A 19,760-nucleotide genomic window follows, 5' to 3' on the forward strand; every position below is an offset into this window, starting at 1 on the left:
GTCACGAACCACAAAATCTAATCACTTTACACATATTCCGACAGCAACAACAACAAAAACCAAACAACATCACAACCGTCTAATTTACATGCGAAAACACGCAAATTTACATATGTGTGAGTGATCTGGCGCACTAGTGTCCGCAGCTCGACCCAAGCGCCTAAGCTTTGTTGCCACACTTTTCATACACGCTTTTAAGTAAGTAAGTGTGTGTGTGTGCGAGCGTATTATTAATACTACAATATATTAGAAAAGTTTTAACCGTTATTCACTTTGAGCGCCGAACACTCGTCAACCGCCATTAACATTTTAATTAGTTAACAGCTTTAAAGGTATTACGAGCGGGGCGCTGGAGCTGGGGCTGGCGCAGGGTTTGATCCCGCCCAATTTGTGGCCGAGGCGGAACCCCATAATCCGCTAGCAACCCCACGCTGCGCTAACAGCCAGCTGGTTGAATGGCGCCCGTGCGGCAGCGATGTGGCACGGCTATCATTGGCAGGATAAAGCTCTGCTTAAAATATGTACTCGCATACTCAAGCGAATGTCTTTCACTAATTTCGCTCAAAGTGAACACACACACATACATATACTCGCATATATGTATGTGTTTTTTGCTAAGGCAAGCGCAGAGCTGACGCAAGCTGTTGAGCTGGCGAGCGGCGCAGCTGTGGAGCTGTGAATGTCGTGCCGGTTATAATCCGCTTAGCAGGGATTTCATGTACCTTAGGATCCCGTTGCTTACCGTTGATGAGGCGGCTGGCGAGGTTGATGAGGTTGACGTGTCCGCAGCAGCATGTCAGGACACATGCCACATGCTGCAGAGACTAAATACATTCTACATATACTCGTGCTTGCAACACGGTCGACGTGGCATGATAAAATGTAAAATTTGACGAGTGGCGTGCTGTTAAGCTCTCAGTTCCGAGTTGTGAGTGTGATTGCGTGCGAGTGTAATAATAAGACAGGCGCAGGGCTAAAGTGGAAGCCTGAGTAGCTGTGCTTTTGTGTGTGTGTGTGTGTTTGGGAGGAAGCAGCGCGCGCCACTTACAAATCCAATTAGAGTCGCAGAACATGTTGTAAGTAGAACAATGCTTAAGAGTCAGCCAGTCTAATCCTGTGTAGCAATAATAAAAGTAGTGCCAAGTAACCAAGGGTTGGGAAGGGAGAGCGAATGTTGATAGAAAGGCACTTTCTATATGCAGAGCACAAACAGAGGGAGTAAGGAGGGCAAAGAACGGTGCGCGCGATAATTACGTAGAAAGAAATGCAGGGTTTTTCAATGAGAGCGCTTCAAATTTTTTTTTTTTAACCAAAAACGATATTCCTGTGACGCTTGCAGAAGTCCAGACGGTGAACCTACTTTTCGACGGTTTTCAAGCATTACTCTGCCGATACTGCTGCGATTTCACGTGCTATACCCGCACGAAATTCATCAATCATCACGAGGCTCTTGGCATAGACCACTGCTTGACGTAGACCCGCAGGAAATAGTCTAACGGCGTGAAATCGAACGACCGATGCGGCCAATTGACTGTGCCATTTCGTGGGATAACACATACACCAGGCTGGGTTTTCAATAAATCGATTGTGACATTCGCTATGTGACTTGTGACGTCGTCATGTTGGAACCACATATTGTCCAAGTCCATATCATCCAATTCGGGCCAAAACTATTCGGTCATTATTGATCAGTAGTGATTCCAATTCACAGTAATATGCCGGTCTTGATCATCACAAAAGAAGTAACCCGCTCTTAAAGTTGAGGCTACTGACTCCGAATTTCGGTAGTAAATTTTAATAATTTCGACTCTCTGTCGTGATTTGCTGTCCCTGTCGGTCTACAAACCTTGGTTGTTGCAGTCTAAGTGTTAGAACCTTCCATTCCAATAGAGTGAATTCGACGTAACCGTAACCAGATTGCTAAAGGGACTTAGAAAGAGTTTTCAAATGGGTTTTGGTGCTACAAAAATACCAAAAACAATTAGATGAAACCTGCGTGGTTTTGAACCCAAGATATATTATGCCCAAAATGGTCGGGACTATATAAACCAATGTAAAGTAAACCGTATAAGGTGATGAAAAATTACTTGATCAAAACAAAAACAATCCAAATTTTAGTGGCAAAAAAGAATCTTCAAATAGGTTTGAGAAATCGTGCGCAGTTTCTGATTCGTAGAGCGAAATATCTGAGAGTTTGGATGACCTCCAGTATTCTTCCACATGATAATTCGTCTGAAAGCGCTACTACTGTGCTCATTGTGAACTGTGCCTTCGTAAATTTATTTGTTGCTGTTCTTCAGTAACTGCAATTTTTCGAATAAATCAGCTTTCGGAGTGTTATAGTAATAAGGTTTCATAGAGAGGTAAGCATCCACTTCAATAGAAGAGCTGCTATACTGGTCTATAACTCAAAGCTGGTCAAGGAAAGTATGACCTCACCAGCTGTAGCATCAAGCTACTTCCAAATTAAACTTATCTGAGTGGCTGACTACAACGGAGTCGCTAAACCAAATCCCATTAGAATGCGAACGAGAAGGTGTCCCCTGCCTTCGTGTACTTGGGCGCTGGTTTAATGGGACTTGCGTGAGCTCAGTAAGCGTTGATCAGAAAACAGCACTTGTGGGATTGGAACGCTAAAGGTTCATGGAGCTACTAGCTCTTACCGAGGTTAACATGACCGCAATAATAAGCGCCTTAACTGGTCATAGTCCGATTGGCACGCGATGAGGTTAAAGATTTCGGAGAACGCTATTTGTCAAAGATAAAGGGAGGAAGATGAGATGGAAAACTATAGACACTTTCTCCATCACTGTGCAGTTTTTGCCAGACTAAGGTTGAAACATCTCAGCTGTGTTGTCATACTTTCTACAAACCTGGCAAAGATATTAGGCGCCTTGTAGTTTTACGATAGACTTTTTAATCCATACTTCGTAGTTCTGGGCATTACAAGGGACAAATGTCTCTAACAGTCCAGGTGGGATTTTTCGAAATTTTGGCAGGCCAGAAACAATCAAGCTTGGGTAGAATTCAACTGAAAGAAGGAAACGCCGCCATTTGGTCAATCTTTGAATTTTGGATTTGAATGGCTGTGGTTCAATGTGCGGATTATATTTTCTAGAAGGTCAGAAACACTTGCAGCAGTGGAGACCCTCGTCTTAGTGCCTTTGTAGCTCGGAAACAACTCGAAAATATGTAAATTTTTTCTTCCGAAATTTTGAAGAGTGCCTTCTCATGTCACTCACGCAAGAATTCTGTCATAAATATGTTTTCCCTTTAGTAAAGCTGTCCGTAGACAAAACTAATAAAATTCAAAAGAATGAAATGGCCGCGTATAAAATTTTCATAACTTTGCAACATGCAAATTACGAAAATCTCACATTGCTCTTAATATTTATATGAGCGCACCATTTCACCAAAGCACTGCCAGGCAACCACTGACCAAAGCACTTTTGCGCGTCCAATTTGCCGAAAGCGCTTACACGGAGATTTTCGTGACGCTGCGACTGACATGACGACTCGTTGACGCTTTTTAGCCGCTGGTGTTCACCGAAAATGGCTGACTGCTCGCGGCATATGGTTGCATGCCACACACAAGCACACACTGCTTGTTTGCTGTTGTTGTTGTTGCCGCACTCAACACATAAATGCCAGCCAAAGAGGCAGCGTAAAACAAAGCAAGGCTACTTACAGCATGTAAATATGTTTATGACAGCGCAAAATAGCTGCCATTACACACACTCTCACACACACAGGCGCGCACTTATAACTGTAAATTCATATTTCATACATATTACACACACTACTACAAGTATATGTGATGGCTGGCTCGACTTTTTCTTGCCTGCTTTAGTACTTACTCAGCGTAACATTGTAAGTCTTCTGTAAGTCCACTTGACCTCGCAGCGCTCTCAGTCGCCGCAATTTGGATTCCTGCGCCTCGACGCGCTCCCGCAAACGTCGCAGGCGCTCACCTTCGGCGCTGGCGACCGCATTCCGCACCTCCTGCGATTTGAGGAAACGCAATCGCTGCTCCTTGGTGGCCAACAGCTGGTGTTGCGAGTCGATTTGCTGTTGTTGTCGCAATGCCATCGCCCGTAATTCGGCTGATGTCAGCCTGCCAGGCACCTACAACAGCATACCAATACACACGCGCACAGGTACAGCGCCGTGGTGGGTGTGTATGTGTGCGTTTGTTAATTTCATCAGCAGCGTCGTTAGCACGGCGGGTGGCGGGCGGTGGCGTTGACGAGGCGCGAATGCGTGAATTCAATTTGAATTTTATTGATGTTGATAGTGATAGTAATGGTGGCGTGTGGACGGTGGTAAAGTCGGTGTTGCCGTTGACGTTGTTGTTGTTGACGTTGTTAAGCCCAGATTGATGCATACACATACACGTGTTAGTGTGTGTATGTGGCATGTACGTACATTATGCCGAGATAGAGTCATCCATAAAGGCAGCGTTGTTGCGTTTCGGGTGAAATGAAAAGAGAGAAGAGCAGAAAATAAATTTGATGAGTTTTCTGTGTGGTAAAATTAAGCACGGCAGGTCGTCTGCCATACTGTAAGCTGAGCTGTAATAATAAGCATAAACAGTGCGTATGCTGGTAAGACTCGTAAGCTGCGAGTTAATCAATCACAAGCAATAAATCATAAAAGTAATAAACAGCGCACTGAAATCAAGGAATGAGGCGCAATAAAAACTTACGGTGCGTACAATGTGCTGACAGCTGGGACAGGTTAACTTAAGTGCAACTAAAATTAAGCTTAATGTGACAATGGTACAGTATGTGGACATAATAATGGAAACGTTGAAAATTAGAAAAAATATGACAATGGTACAGTATGTGGACATAATAACGGAAACGTTGAAAAATTTTTAGAAAATTTTTTTTTTTTTTGAAAATCATACAGAGACCATTGAAAGTTTTGCGTAATGTGACAATTTTACAGTATGTGGGCATAATAATGAAAACACGTACCTTTAGAATTATTTTTTTTTTAAATCATGCAAAGCGGCACTAAAATTATAAATTTAGTATTGTATGGTAGTGTCAACAAGACAGGTTACGGACAAAATATTGGAATCGTTAAAGGATTTAAATATGACATTTTTTTTGTTGTGACAAAGAAACCAAATATTTCAAAAAATTACAACGGATTGGAAAATTTCAGAAATACAGGGTGCCGACAAAATGCTAAAATCACTGAAAATATATTAATATGAAAAATATGTTTTTTCGCTTATTAGAATTATATATAATATATTATATATATCAACTCAGTTCGTCGTATATATGTATATTTTATAAGGTGCCCTGCAAACTTAATATCCTTACAAATTAATATGAATACATTTTTTTATATTCCACTTTAAAAAGCTGCTTAAAGAAGGATGTTATATTTTTAAGACATTTCCTATTTTAAATGAAAAAATATTGCGAAATTCTGCAATCTAAGAATATTGAAAAAATATTCAAGCGAAAGCACAATCACTCAAATTAATAATAAGAGTTCAATAACAATAATATTGGCCACTCATTACGGCCATTGTTGTTATTGTGTGAAGTGCAGTTTGCAGTGAAATATTTACGTTTGCAGCACTTTTAAGTGCTTAAGTGTAGTTGCAGAGAAATAATGCGCTCATACTCACACACATATATGAAAGTTGCTTGGTGAGGAGCTTATGAAGTGGCACTTCCATCTTAAATGAAAAATCCTGCTCAATTAAGTAATGAACAGCGTTGGTTAGATGATAAATTTTTCACTTGAATGGATGGAGAGATTTGTGAAGGATTTTTCATTAACCGAAATCAATGAAATTACACTGAATGCATTTTTTCTCAAATAATGACTGTAAAGTGGGACATAAAGATTTCTTAAAAATTGTCTTTTAAAGATGTCCTTAGCATTCTCCAATTTAAGAGGGCTTATACTTGTACAAAACTTTTTTTCTGAAGTATATAATATTATAATACTAAATAATTCAATTGTTATTAAAAAAAAAACAATAAAAACGAAAAAAAAATATTACTGAAAAAATGCGAAAGTGCTCTCAGTGTGAGCGAAGGTGACGAGAGTGTTGTAGTCCATTGCAAAAAGCGCATACCATTGATCATGTGGAAAGCATTTTTTTCAATCTCACCCGAAAATAAAAGTATTCCAGACTTTATGTTTTGAAAAACGAAATTCTCGCTTTAAAGATTAGTACCTTATTTAAAAAATTAAAGAACTTTAAGCTCTCGATTTATTTTTGAGCTGATTAAATTAAAATCTTCGCTTACATATAATGTGGGCTTCATAAACTACCCCCTTATAACAACACTTGTGTTGTACACCGTGACGTATGAGTAATTTCATTTAATGCCTGTAAATCCTCTTACTTAAAGGTTTAGCTAATAAAATTATTATTTAAATTTCAATAATTAACAACCGAAAAGAATTGAAATCGGTGAATATGTATAAGAAATTAAGTTAATATTTTGTAATCATTAGGTAAGTCTGTAAATCATTTACTGATGCTGTGTTCATATTGCAAGTAATGAGTATACACGTTTTTTTGCTTGATAGACTCATTCTATTCTCGATTATTAAAAAAACTTCAACAAAAGCACCAAAAGAAATTCGCGAACGAATGATAAAAGTAGAATGATTCTTCACGTACAATTAGAACAGCAGAAAGATGGGTTGCTGAAATGTGGTCGTACAAGCCTTGAAGACGATCCACGTTAAGGACGTCCAAAAAGCGCATCAACACCAGAAATCAAAGTCAATATACAGGGTAGCGTTTTGGAAGATCCTCGATTGACTGAGAGAGATTTAGTAGAGGCTCTACACATCTCATTAGAAAGTATGTAGTTTTATAAAGCTATACAATGGGTGCCACATTTGCTAACAATGGAACAAAAACACATTCAAATGCGACTTTCTCAGCAACATTAGGAGCGTTTTAAGAAGGATAAAGTACTTTTTGTGCGTCTATTCATCACTATGAATGAGACTTGGGTCTATCACCATGATACTGAATCAATACAAGTGGCTAAAGAGTCGTGTGAAACTGATTGTTCGGCTTCGAAACGAGTTCGTGTCCGGAAATCGACCAAGAACGTTATAGCATCCGTTTCTTTGGAATGCGAGAGGAATTTTGTTTGTGGATTACTTGCAAACTGATAAAACAATTAATTCTGAATATTATTGCAATCTTTTGGGCCAGTTCAAGGAAAAAATTCGTTGAAAAATACACGGTTTGCAAAAGAAAAAAAAAAACCTTTTCATCAGGACAATGCTCCGTGTTACAAGAGCATTTTGACAACGGCTAAAATCCATGAATTAAGGTTAGAACTTTTTTTGGACCATCTACCGTATTCACCAGGTTTGGCCTTCCATTTATTGCAGAATTCTAAAAATTTATGCGTGGCAAGCATTTTTCATGAAATGAAGAGGTCATAACGACTGTTGAAGCGTATTTTGCAGACCTTCCGGATTCTCACTTCAGCGATGGGATCCACAGATTTAAGGATTGTTGTAGCTAGTGTATTAATGTTCAGAGAGATTATACTGAATAATAAAGTGTATTTTGTATCATAAAATTTTGTCTTTCTTATCAAACGACAAAACTTATTGAACAACCTTGTGTTTATTTATTTTTTCTTCTAATTATTGATTATTTTCAGTTTTAATGTCATCAGCCGCATTCATAAATATTTCGCGTGACAACGGCATATTAATACAACACCGCTAAACTAATGCCGCCATTTATAAGTAATGATTACAGTTGATTTGCTTTTAACATACGAAGTGGCATTACGCCGATTCCGGCCATCAAATAAACTACAACAATAAAGTGGAATAAAGAGGGGTGAAAAAACGGAAGTGAATGCTAAAAAATCACTTGCACATGCATAATAAATAAGGATCAACCGAAGAATTGTGGCGAAGCAAAGCGAAAGCTTACAAACTACTTACGACTATTATCACTTTTCATTTGAGCCAAGCGACTGGACGGAAGTTGAGTGCGCGCAAAAGAAAAAAAGGGAAAAAAAAAACACACACACACATACATATGTAAGTATGAGTTACAACATCCACTTAATGGTTACTTTTGTAGGAACTGAAACTTCAGCGCGGTTGCACTGCAAATTAGCTACGCGGTCAATGCGGACGCGCCCCGCGGAGTGGCAAGGCCAACCGCGCGTACTGACAGGGGCGCCAAGTCACGTTTCACAGCTTACGCTAGATGCATGTGTGTGTGTGTTTGCATGCACAACTTAGAGACTTACGTTCATTTTGGGTTCCGCTGTCACCACCACAGTGGGCGTCACACCCAGGCCGGTAATGGCGATGGCGCTGCGTGGCGGCTTCGGTGCGGGCATCATTGTCGGTGGCATTTTCGGCAAATTACCGGAGACGGGACGACACACGCAGGTTAGCATTGTTTTGAGCACTTGATGAGCGCTGCCACACCTATTTTGGATTGCGAATGTGCGCGTGTATGTGTGTGGGGTTGCGGTAATGCGTTGCGGTTGCCGTTGACGCACACGCGGTACTCTAATGCCGGACGTTGCGGCTGCAAATGACTGACGCACGCATGCACGCGCTCACACACAGTCGTCGCACAGTGACACGACGGACACGTTGCGGTCGCGGCGCGCACAGATATAACGTGAAATTATACGAAAGTGTTGTTGTTATTAAAAGCACGACGGCGGGAGTGGTTACAGTGACGCGCACGCACCAGCGCGCATACGAAATCGAAGCGCACAACGCGCTCACAAAAGCACAATACAAGCGCGTGCGATATTTTTGTAAGCGCATATGTATGTGAGTGTTTGTGCGAGCGTGCGCTTGTGTATGTGCTCACACGTGCTGCTGATGTGCTTATAATGATGTGTCAGGCGCTGACCGCCACAAGCTGTGCGCCATTGCCTCCGCAGCAAGCTAGCTGCGCCGTGCTGTGCAATTTGTTGCTGTTGTTGTTGTTGTGGCGCTCAGCAGTCACTTAACCAACTTGGTGTGCGCGCACTGCTTGAGCCGTGGCAACACCTTTTTCACACCAACCGAATTTATTTTCGTTTTTTTTTTATTTTTTTATTCGACACTGCTGGTTCTTGGCTTCGTTAGTTGTTATGCTTTTGTGGTTGTTGTATTTTTGTTTGTTTTTTTTTTGTATTTATGCTTTCGGCTAATGTTCTCGCACTCTGCACATGTACATGAATGCGCCTAATGGGCTTTTAGGCGCACTCCTATTCACTTAATGCGCTGCTGCTTGCCTTCTTCGCTTCGTTTCTCTAATAATTCTTATTTTTCTTGCGCACAATGAACACTTTCACAGTTAGCTGCTGCCGCTGCTCTTGACTTGCACTTCAATATAATTCACTCCGTTAACTGTTTTGTCGTCGCTCACTTGTCTGTCTGCTTTTGTCGCACTTGAAATTCCACTGAAGATATGTGAAGCCATTTTCATGGTTATTTCTTTGACTATAAATGTGTGTGTGTGTGTTTGTATTTAAGTGCACTTGTAGTTTTGTGTGTGTGTGTGTGTGAATGTCGTTTGCTGCTTTTTTATAGGTAATTGTTTTGGTTATTTGCACTAGCCTATTGTTGCCTGTGGCAACTACCATATATGTATACCCTGTGTACTTGTTGTGCCAGACACAGCAGTAAAGCACAATGGCAGCGGCAAAAGCAACAACAACAGCACTAGTAATAATCACTTTGATGTAAGAAATGAGTACGGCGGCAATAACAACAATAGTAGCAGCTCAGTATGGCAGCAACAACAGCGCCAAACTATAATTGCAACAACAACAATAACCAAAGGTGGTAGCCAGTTAGCAAAATAGATCGGTTTTGAGGCAAATTGAAAATTGTATAAAATTTATATTAATTTTTTTTAATTTATTTTTATTTTTTTATTGTTTTTTTATTAATATTTTTTATTGTTTTTAATTTTTATTATTAATTTTTTATTTTTTTTATTTATTATTTGAATATACATACAAGTATTTTGGTGTCGATTATTACAATAACTGTATTGAATTTTATTTTCCATGTATAGTGCAAAGCATTTCAAACTTTATAAATATTCTATATAATCTTACAGAGAAATTTAAAATATTTGTAAAAAAAAACTCAACAATTTTGCTTGTTGGGTATACGAGCGGAAAAGGTTATAAAAATACCAAAAAACTCACAAACCGACTTACACATATATTAGGGTGTACGTTATTATTGTATTCTTACCCTGAGGGAAACTTCAAAAACCCTGTAAAATAAATATAACGTCACCTAAATAGCAAACAAAAAATTACATAAAAAATCTCGAAATTGAGGTTTTTATTGCTTATAATTCACCACATCATGTTAGATCAAGTTTTCAGCTTCCGCTGTCAGATATAACCAATATGTAACCATTATATTACCAATATTTAACCGTTACATAACCATTATATAACCATTACATAACCATTATATAACCATTTGATAACCATTTTATAACCAAAACTCAAATTTTGTTTAAATATGAGTGGTTTCTCTTACATCGTTTTTTCTACGCCTGCCAATTTATGAAAAGTGTTGCTACGTTTTTTTTTTGCATTTTAGGTGATGATTTGTATAAATGATCACCATGACGAGCTGAGTCGATATATGTAGACTGGACTGTCTGTTTGCCAAACTTTTTATACGTCGGTATATACATATATGTATAAACTAGTCCTTCTATTAAAGAGATATCGATCTTAAATTTAGCTTCCATTCTTTTCTCATCAAGAAGCTACTAATATGTCGGAACGGTCGATATCGGTTCATTATAGCATATAGCTGCCATACAAACTGCACGATCGGAATCAAGTCCTTGTATGGAAAACTTTTTCGTTTTAGAAGATATCTTCACAAAATTCGGCATGCGTTGTTTCCCAAATCAACGGTACAATCCCCGAATAAATTGTGGAGATCGGAGCACTATAGCGTATAGCTGCCAGACAAACTGACCGACCAATGTAAGTTCTTTTGAATTTGTAGCGAGTAGTGTAGCTTTGTTTTGCAGACGACTAGGAAAAATTTGGTCTAGAAAAAATAATGCTCCATAAAAAATATTTTTCTTATCCACTTTAAGCGTGTTTCGAATGTTTCTTTTCCCATCTATATCACATCAGGTTTTTGATATTTACGCTATATTTATTTAGCAAGTAAACTTAAAAAAGTCATATTCTAATACAAAATTTTTCGTTCGAAAAAAATGTCGAAATAACTTTTTCTCTAAAAACATGCGAGTAAAAGTTATAAGCAGTTAAAATTAAGCCGTAAATGTAGTACTGTATTCGTACTCAAACAGTACACCATGTCGTATGAGCAACGCTTAATTTATAAGGCAGCTATATGAATGCACACTTCATTTTATGCATCATACCTGTTAAATCATTGGAAAAGTATGATGTTTCAGCATGGTTTATAATGAAAATAAAGAAATTTCTAAATTTTTTATGTAGGAACATTTTATTCATCACAAAAGCTGAGAGTTCATAAGGCACCTCGGAAGAAAAATTAACTTAATTAAAATAACAAACACCCTAATAAATGCTTTACATATGTAGATATATACGTGCGTTCATTTGCCCTCCCAACTATTGTAGCACGAATTCCGCTAACAATATCTCCACACCATTTTCGGCCCAATATATCCGCCCATTTCTGTAATCACTCTGCTATAAGTGAGCCTACGCCTAGCAGACGATACTAAGTGCCGAAACAGACGTCAAACATATGCTTGCGTGTATGAGATTGCGGTAAATGTTTAGTAACTGTTGTACATTATATATTTGCTCCTATATGTATCATAAACCATATATGATTGTATATGACATTGAAATAAAAAAAACTAAATTTCTTATACATATTTATGCATATATCCTTAAATATAAAAGTTTTAAAAATTTTAATTTTTTTTTTTGGCAAATATATAGCTTACTGTTCAAAGGTTTGCAGAGAAGAGTTACTTACTCAAGCATAGAGTTTACTTTAGCAAATGAACTTTATCTTAACTTCTAATAGCTGGTGCATACAACTCCACTGAATTAATACGATTAAACATCCATTCTGTTATGCCTTCAAATGCGCTTATGAAAATTACATACACATATAATCATTGTACTATTTTCATTAATATTCAAATACTGGGAATTACAATTTCGGAATTCAAATTGATTTTCTGACTTAAGGCGATAATTATTGACTTAACTAATGAGAGTTTAATACTTTCACAGTAAACTTTGTGTTACATAATTATGGCAAATTGCAAATCAAATAAAATTATTTGCTTTGCTTGTACAGGGTAGGCCATTTAAAGTTGACCCATTTGTTTCTAAAAAAAAAGAACAAAAGAAAACAATGTTTTTTGTTCATTTCAAAAATAATTTATTTTGGTCCAAGGGGATTTGTTTCAGCTAATATTTAAAAATTAGATCGCGTAAATGGGCACCTTTAGCTTTGACAGCTAAATGCACTCTTTTTTCGACATTTTCCATGACTTTGGCCAATGTTTCGGATGATATGGCGGCTGTTTCACGTCGAATGTTGGCTTTCAGTTGAGCTAAGGTCTTTGGCTTATTAGCGTATACCTTGGATTTCAAATAACCCCACAAATAAAAGTCTGGTGGCGTTAAATCTGGTGATCTCGGTGGCCAGTCAACATCACCATTTTTCGATATCAATCGTTTTCAGCCATTTCGATGGCCCATTTGCCAAAATTAAGGCGTCGCGGATAATCAGCTGGGTTTAGTTTTTGTGCCATTTGAATTTTATATGGAAACATCTTCAAATCGTTATGAATTATGCGTCGGAGAGTGGTGCGAGAGATGTCTAATTCCTGAGAGCGGCGATAACTCGATGTCGATGGAGTCTCCTCAATACTGGCTCGTACAGCTTCGATATTTTCATCAGAACGTCTTGTGCGTTGTCTGGATGCATGACTGGCATTACTGAGATTACCGGTGTTCACAAATTTTGCGTATAAAGACTTAATTGTGTTCTTAACTGGAGCACTTTTCACTTTATTTTTTTTGCGAAACGCACGTTGAGTTAACACAATTGAAAAGTTATTTTGAATATAAAGCTGAACAATTTCAGCGCGTTCTTTTGGAGTGTACTGTTCCATGGTATAAATTGTCTTCGAATGACGCTTCTAACGCGGTATGACATTAGCCGATTTGTCAGCGCTGTTAAAAGTTACAGCGTTGCCAGATGGGTCAACTTTAAATGGCCTACCCATTGTATGTAGAGTATTGTAGTTGTTTTCTTTTTGATATTGCGTACTCATAATATTTATTTTTAGTCTTAGAAATAAATGGGTTCTGTGTATTAAGTCATAGTTCTACAGTAATCATTACTGGCCGCGAAGTTTAAAGTAAGCAATAACTATCCATAGAGCATCAGCTCTCGCGAAGCTCAACTATCTAGGTAGAATAAATGAAGAAAGTAGATCACCGACCGGTTCCTATTCTTGTGAGAGTTGGCTAAGAAGCCTTTTCTTTCCATCCTGTCATCAGCTTCACAGTTCATTGCGATTCCTCTGTGCCCCGGCACCCAAACAAGACTAGATGTCATTGATGACGAGGTTTGGCATTCTTTATCAAACCCTGAACGCACGGTGACTGAGCTCAAGACTAGTATCACCGTTCTGCTACAAGAGTGAATAGTCACGTTTCTGACAGAGTTTGCAATACGGCGTAGTAAATCTTCGGCTTAAACAACACTACAAAAGTCTGTATATGATGTTCCAATGGTTACTATGCATTTCTTTTAAAATCAGGAAATAAATGTTTTATGAAATATACAGATACTGGCTTTACGTCTTACTTATGGCCACCGTAATTCTTACGACGCCCTAAATTTACTCTCGTCAATAGAAACCTAACTTTGTCGCCACTCACGTACTATAATATTGCTGCTCATCTGCATAAGAAAGCTAAACTGAACCAAAATCTAACATTACTTTCTTTGAAGCTGGCATTTCCCTCAGCTCACCGCAAAAAGGAAAAGCAAAACAGAAATTATAAAGATTATGGAAAAATGTGAACTAGCCTTAATGGCTTTTACGTAGCCATCTAGAAGTTTTCCTTGCCATAACACAAATTACAAAGTTAGTTGGCATGAAATTGAATTAAAATTTTCTTTTATGATTAGCCCCATTACATTGTGCCAAATTATGCACATAAATTTTCTGCTGACTTGCATGCTTTAGAAGCCTGGAAAAAATCATATTTATGGTACCGTTATGTTTGTTATGCTTCTAAGAAGCGAGAGCACTAAAAGAATGCTGATGTTTGTGACCAACTTTACCTGCAGACCACAAGCCAACACTCACGCATGCTTACAAGCTTGTAACCTATTTGCTAGCGGTAAACTGCGAGCGTTACACACATATACACTCATTGCCGAAAGGTGAAAGGACACTTTGAGCGTCTAAATACAAATCAAAAATGGCAGCAACTTCAGTTGGAAAAGCAAGACTTTGCATGAAAATTGAAAGTCGGTAATGAACTAGTGGAACACTAGCACACCAACACATACACACATATATATATATATTTACACATACGCACAGCCTCGATCAAATGTTGCCAAAGCGCCAACAAATGTCGGAAAAACCACACAACACTAGCAGCAATATAACAGTTGTTTACGCACATACACCCTTAAACACCCTTAAACACACACAAACATACAGTCATACACACATACATTTATGTGAAGCCAACGGCAATGACTTTAACATGCAGTCGACCGACACCACCGACACTTCCTGTCATTGATGTCAACCGGTGTTTTTGCTTATTGTCCCTCAAACTGCTGCCGAGTAAGTAAATATGCGTGTGTGCGTGCATGCGGTTGCTCGGTTATTGTTCCGTTGTTGTTGCTGCCTTCCTCCTCCAGTTATTGTAGTGGAAAATGTGTTTTGTTGTTTTTACGATTATTATTATTATTATTGTCGACGTAGTGATTCATTATATTGCTTGTTGTTGTTGCTGCTTTATTCTTTTTGTTGTTGTTTTCTTTGTTATTGTTGCTGCTGATATTATTTTTTTTCTTCTGTTGCGTGGAGCAACAAGCTTTTTATTGATTTTACCCTTTTAAATGTCGCTTGGGCCAAGTCCGTACTACCGACGCACGCATAGCAGCAACAAAAGCAAGAATAATGACAAAAACAACAATGTAGTTGTTATATCAAAAAGTGCTGTGTAAAATAAGCGAAACACGCAAAAAATTTTGGGTTACACCATACGCACATATTGGCATATAACTACATATACTATAGGGAATATATATAGATTTTGAGGCTTACTAATATCCTGTAGGACACCCAGTGTAACATGAAAAAGTAGAAATTTTCGAAAATAGTTTCTATTCAAATTTAGTTCGAAAAAATATAACTTGCGTAAATACATAATTTCAATTTAAATTTGGTTGAAAAAAAAATAAAAATTTTCGAAAATAATTTCAATCCAATTTAAGTTCGAAAAAAAAAATCGTAAATGATTTAATTTCAAATTTAGTTCGAAGAAATAAAAATTTTCGAAAATAATATCAATTCGAATTCAGTTCGAAAAAATAGAAATTTTCGAAAATAATATCAATTAAAATTTAGTTCGAAAAAATATAAATTTTCGTTATAGGTAACTAATAGAAGATCAGCTTGTCTTTAAAATATATACGCCCACTGCCCATAGCACAATCTTAAGTTATATTAGTGGGGAAAGCTTTTTTACTGTCTCCAGGTTGGTTTTAGAAAACCTTTTTTTCTTTGAAAATGTTTAGCATAAAACACAATTCACCTTCGAAAGAAGTTTGAAAATTTGTGCTCAATATATATGATAATATTCTCCAAATTTCGGGAAAATCTTTTAGACATATCATAGTTGAAAACAATTTTTTCTGAAATTCCAAAACCCACAACCCCTTACATCTAGCCGAAAACAAGAAAATGTTGCTCGGTCGGGGAATCCTACGTTGATTCTATTTTGTGTGTATTTTGAGTGAGAGAGGATGATGCGAAGTGACAAAATTTTCAGCACTTTCATGAATTGTAAAAAAAACTCTCGAGGGAAATCATACGACCATTTGAAGTATCTACTTTATCATCATTTTCGAGAGAAAGGCGAGAAAATTGTAGAAAAATCACATAGTTACAGTATAACCTCGCATCATTTGAAATTAACAAAAAGAAATTCAACTTCATTAAGAGATCTCCAGTGGATTTCCCAAGAGGGCACAATTGCTTTCATGCGTATGTGCACCCCCCCACACACACACAAATACAGAGAATTGAAGGGTCACACATCCGTTAAACTACAAGCGATGATATAATAGCTACGCAATTTATTTATTTGTGTGAATTTGTGAGGGAGCGTGTGTGTGTGTGTGTGAGCGCCGGATATGTGTCGTCTGGGTATGCCGAAGCATATCAAGTTCAACGTTGATCCTTGGAGACTACTTTGTTTTCCATTATCATGAAAAGTTGCACGCTACAAGCACACATGCGCTCAATGCTAAATAGAGGCAAGGTGACAGGCACTCGGATGTACGCGTGTGTGTGTGTGTGGGAAAATACTCATGCGTACTGATGGATGGCCTTTTGCTTGACTCGACTGCGTGCTGTGCTGGGTGCGGGCGAAGCCAAGGCAGCTTGTAAAGTTGGACGCACGCAAGCTTTACGCATTTAACGCACGATAGCAACTCACAACTAGAACAACAACAGTACCAACGCGAAGAACTGCTACAACGATAGTGTAGGCATGTCGGTGACACTTTTGCCTCGTTGCGCTGAACTCGCACAGCGCAGGCGACACGCAGCGAGGCAAATGGCAAAATTATAAGTATATGTGCATGTGTGTGTATATACACTTGCATGTATATTTAAGCAACAATGTTGTTATGCAGTGAATATACATAGTTGTATGTTTGCGTTTTGGCTTCGCAAATTTGTGGGTGGGTGCTGCAAATGATGAAAATGAGGCATTAGCCGAGTAAAGTAACAGTTAAGTGGCTGAGGTGGTGTGGCAGCCAAGCAGAAGCATGCCCCATATAACGGTTCGTTTGTTTGGTAAGAACCAGAGGAGTCAGTCAGCGCGCAGTACTTGCCAAATGTACGACCAAAAGCAGTAGCAAGGCAAGTAACAACAGCAACAACAATAAGCATAACATCTATAATAAAAGCAACAACAATAAGAAAAAGAGTAAACGTTGGCATTGAAGCTATAATACCCTTTACACGTGCATTTCTTATGGCAAAACAATTAATAAAAAAAATTTTCTTTTGACTTTGATCGGTCAGTTTGTATGGCAGCTATACGCTAACATTGTTTGATCTCAACAATATATTTAGAGATTGTAGCGTTGCCTTGGAGAACAATCCATGGCAAATTTTGTGAAGATCTCTTGTCAAATAAAATAGTATTTCATATAAGGATGTGACTTTGATCGATCAGTTCATATGGTAGCTATATGCTATAGTGATGGGATCGGAACGATTTCTTCAGAGATTATATCGTTATCTTGGGAAACTATTCATGCAAAATTTCGTGCAGAAATCTCATCAAATATAAAGGTTTTCCATACAAGGACTGAATTTTTATTGATCAGTTTATATGGCAACTATATGCTATAATTGACCGATTCGAACAATTTCTTCGCAGATTTCACTGCTGTCTTGAACAACAATCCATACCAAATTTCGTGAAGATATCTCTAGAAATAAAAAAATTTTGCATACAAAGACTTGATTCTGATCGTTCAGTTTGTGTGGCAGCTATTTACTATAGTGATCTGATATCGGCGATTCCACCAAATGAATAACTTCGTGTGAAGAAAAGAACATGTGCTAAATTTCAGATCGATGTCTCTAAAACTGGCTGACCAGATCGCCTATATAAAAACAAACCGACCGGCAAGGCTAAATCGACTCAGCTCGTTGCGTTGATCTCCTACAATAAGTACGAGTGTATATTTTATGGAGTCCTCGACATTTTCTTCTGGGTATTACGTACTTCATTGCAAACCTAAAGCACCCCGTTCAGGGTATAACAAAAACACAAGAACAAAAATCTTGCTTGTAAGACCATCTACAGTTACTTTGTTGTACGGTGCAAGTCATATTAAGCCATTTATTTATTTACTTTTCTGGTTGTTTGTTTGGATTTGAGTTTAGTTGCTTTGCGGGTTCGCACTACACGCCTGATTGGCCGTGACTGTTGGCCGCCCAGCTGGTTGAGTGACGTCTGCTGGTTGTCGGCTGCCGTCTCTCGGTCGGTCCGCTATCATTGCTACACTGCTGCTTGCTGTCGCCTCGCATTCGAGCAAATAGCTTCTCAGCTGCTGATGGCTCTTTGCTATTACACTGATTAGCTAAACTACGAGTAGCCCCTGTGCAAGCAAACAAACTAAAAAATAATAAGAGATAAGCAAACAGAATACACTTGGGTTTCTTTCTACGTTTTTCCTTCTTTTTTGTGATTTTTGTGAAACACTCAGCTGATCAAAATCAAATTGAAAAAGTTTGCAAATAACTTTGCTAACGAATAAGTTGTTGGTATACAAAAATAAACAATAAAATAAATGTTTAAAAACCCTTTAGTTATTGGATTCTTCTCAAATTAGGCGTGATTTAATTGGATTTTATGCTTAGTACAGGGTGCTTTATCTTACGTTTATCAATAGTTCTATCTTTCGTTGACATATGAAAGCATAAGTAGAATTTAAGTAATAATTTGGAATTTATGTTTGAAGGAACATTTTTGTGGAATTTTCAAAACTATCATGCCTCGTTCTGGACAACCTTCGACTTCTTCAACTGGTGAAAATATTAAAAAGATGAAGAATATGGTGCTTGAAAATCTTTAGGCAAGGGTTATAAAGATAGAAAAACAGCTCGAGATCTCTCGCGAGTGCGTTCAAATGATTGTGGTGAATATTTTGGGTATGGAACGCGTTCTTGCTCAACTCGTCCCGATAAAGCTGAATTTTCTTCATACATAGTACTGTAAACAGGTCTCTTTGGACACGCTTGATCGCGGGAATTCCGATACCACATTCATGGAGAGCATTATAACTGTCGATGAAACATGGGTTTATGAGTTTGACATACAAAAAAGTCAACAATCATCGCAATGGAGGCAAAAAACGAGCCGAAAAAAGCTACGCTAAAGACGCTAAAAAATCATGTTGATGCTCATTGTTTTTTTCGATATTCGTGGTTTGGGGCATCATTAATTTGTTTCGGAGAGACGGCCGGTTAATAAAGCGTTCTAGATGACCGATTTGAGGCACTTGCGTGAGAACATCGGTCGAAAATGGTCAGAGTTGTGGAAGAGCAATTCATAGATTTGACACGATGATAACGCATCATCGCATCGGGCCACGAATGAGACTGAATTTAAGGCCAAAAGCGCAATGAATATCATTGATCAACCACCGTATTCGTCAGATTTGGCACTGTGTGATTTTTTCTTGTTCTCAAAACTGAAATTACCGCTCTATGGAATCGTTTTCAGTCCATCAATAAGATAAAACAAAATACGCTGAAGGAGCTGAACGACATCCCAAAAAGTGTTTCTGAAAAATGTTTCGAGGACTGGAAAATCGTCGCCATAAATGTATTACAACTGGGATTACTTTGAAGGCGAAGGAATAAATGTTGTTAAATAAGTAAATATTTTGCGTTTTATTAACAATTTTTAAGTACCTTTCTGTTATAATGTAAATTGTTTAAT

The 19,760-nt window shown here is 38.0% G+C and overlaps 1 protein-coding gene across 4 annotated transcripts in view; it reads right to left on the minus strand.

Annotated features, from left to right (window-relative positions):
- Nucleotides 1–19,760, minus strand: part of LOC105234257 (apoptosis-stimulating of p53 protein 1) — a 127,092-nt gene that overhangs the window by 8,191 nt on the left and 99,141 nt on the right. For 2 of the 4 annotated variants that reach the window (XM_049453813.1, XM_049453812.1), the window contains exons 2-3: nucleotides 8,277–9,434; nucleotides 3,858–4,125 (exon numbers count right to left, since the gene is read on the minus strand). In XM_049453813.1, coding sequence (XP_049309770.1) covers nucleotides 3,858–4,125; nucleotides 8,277–8,429 — 421 coding nt within the window. In that variant the 5' untranslated portion in view covers nucleotides 8,430–9,434. The remainder of the gene's footprint in view (nucleotides 1–3,857; nucleotides 4,126–8,276; nucleotides 9,435–19,760) is intronic. The other 2 variants (XM_049453815.1, XM_049453814.1) reach the window with 1 other exon arrangement.

Source organism: Bactrocera dorsalis, chromosome 3 (assembly GCF_023373825.1).
Source record: "Bactrocera dorsalis isolate Fly_Bdor chromosome 3, ASM2337382v1, whole genome shotgun sequence".
In the NCBI taxonomy this organism is placed as follows: Eukaryota; Metazoa; Arthropoda; class Insecta; order Diptera; family Tephritidae; genus Bactrocera; species Bactrocera dorsalis.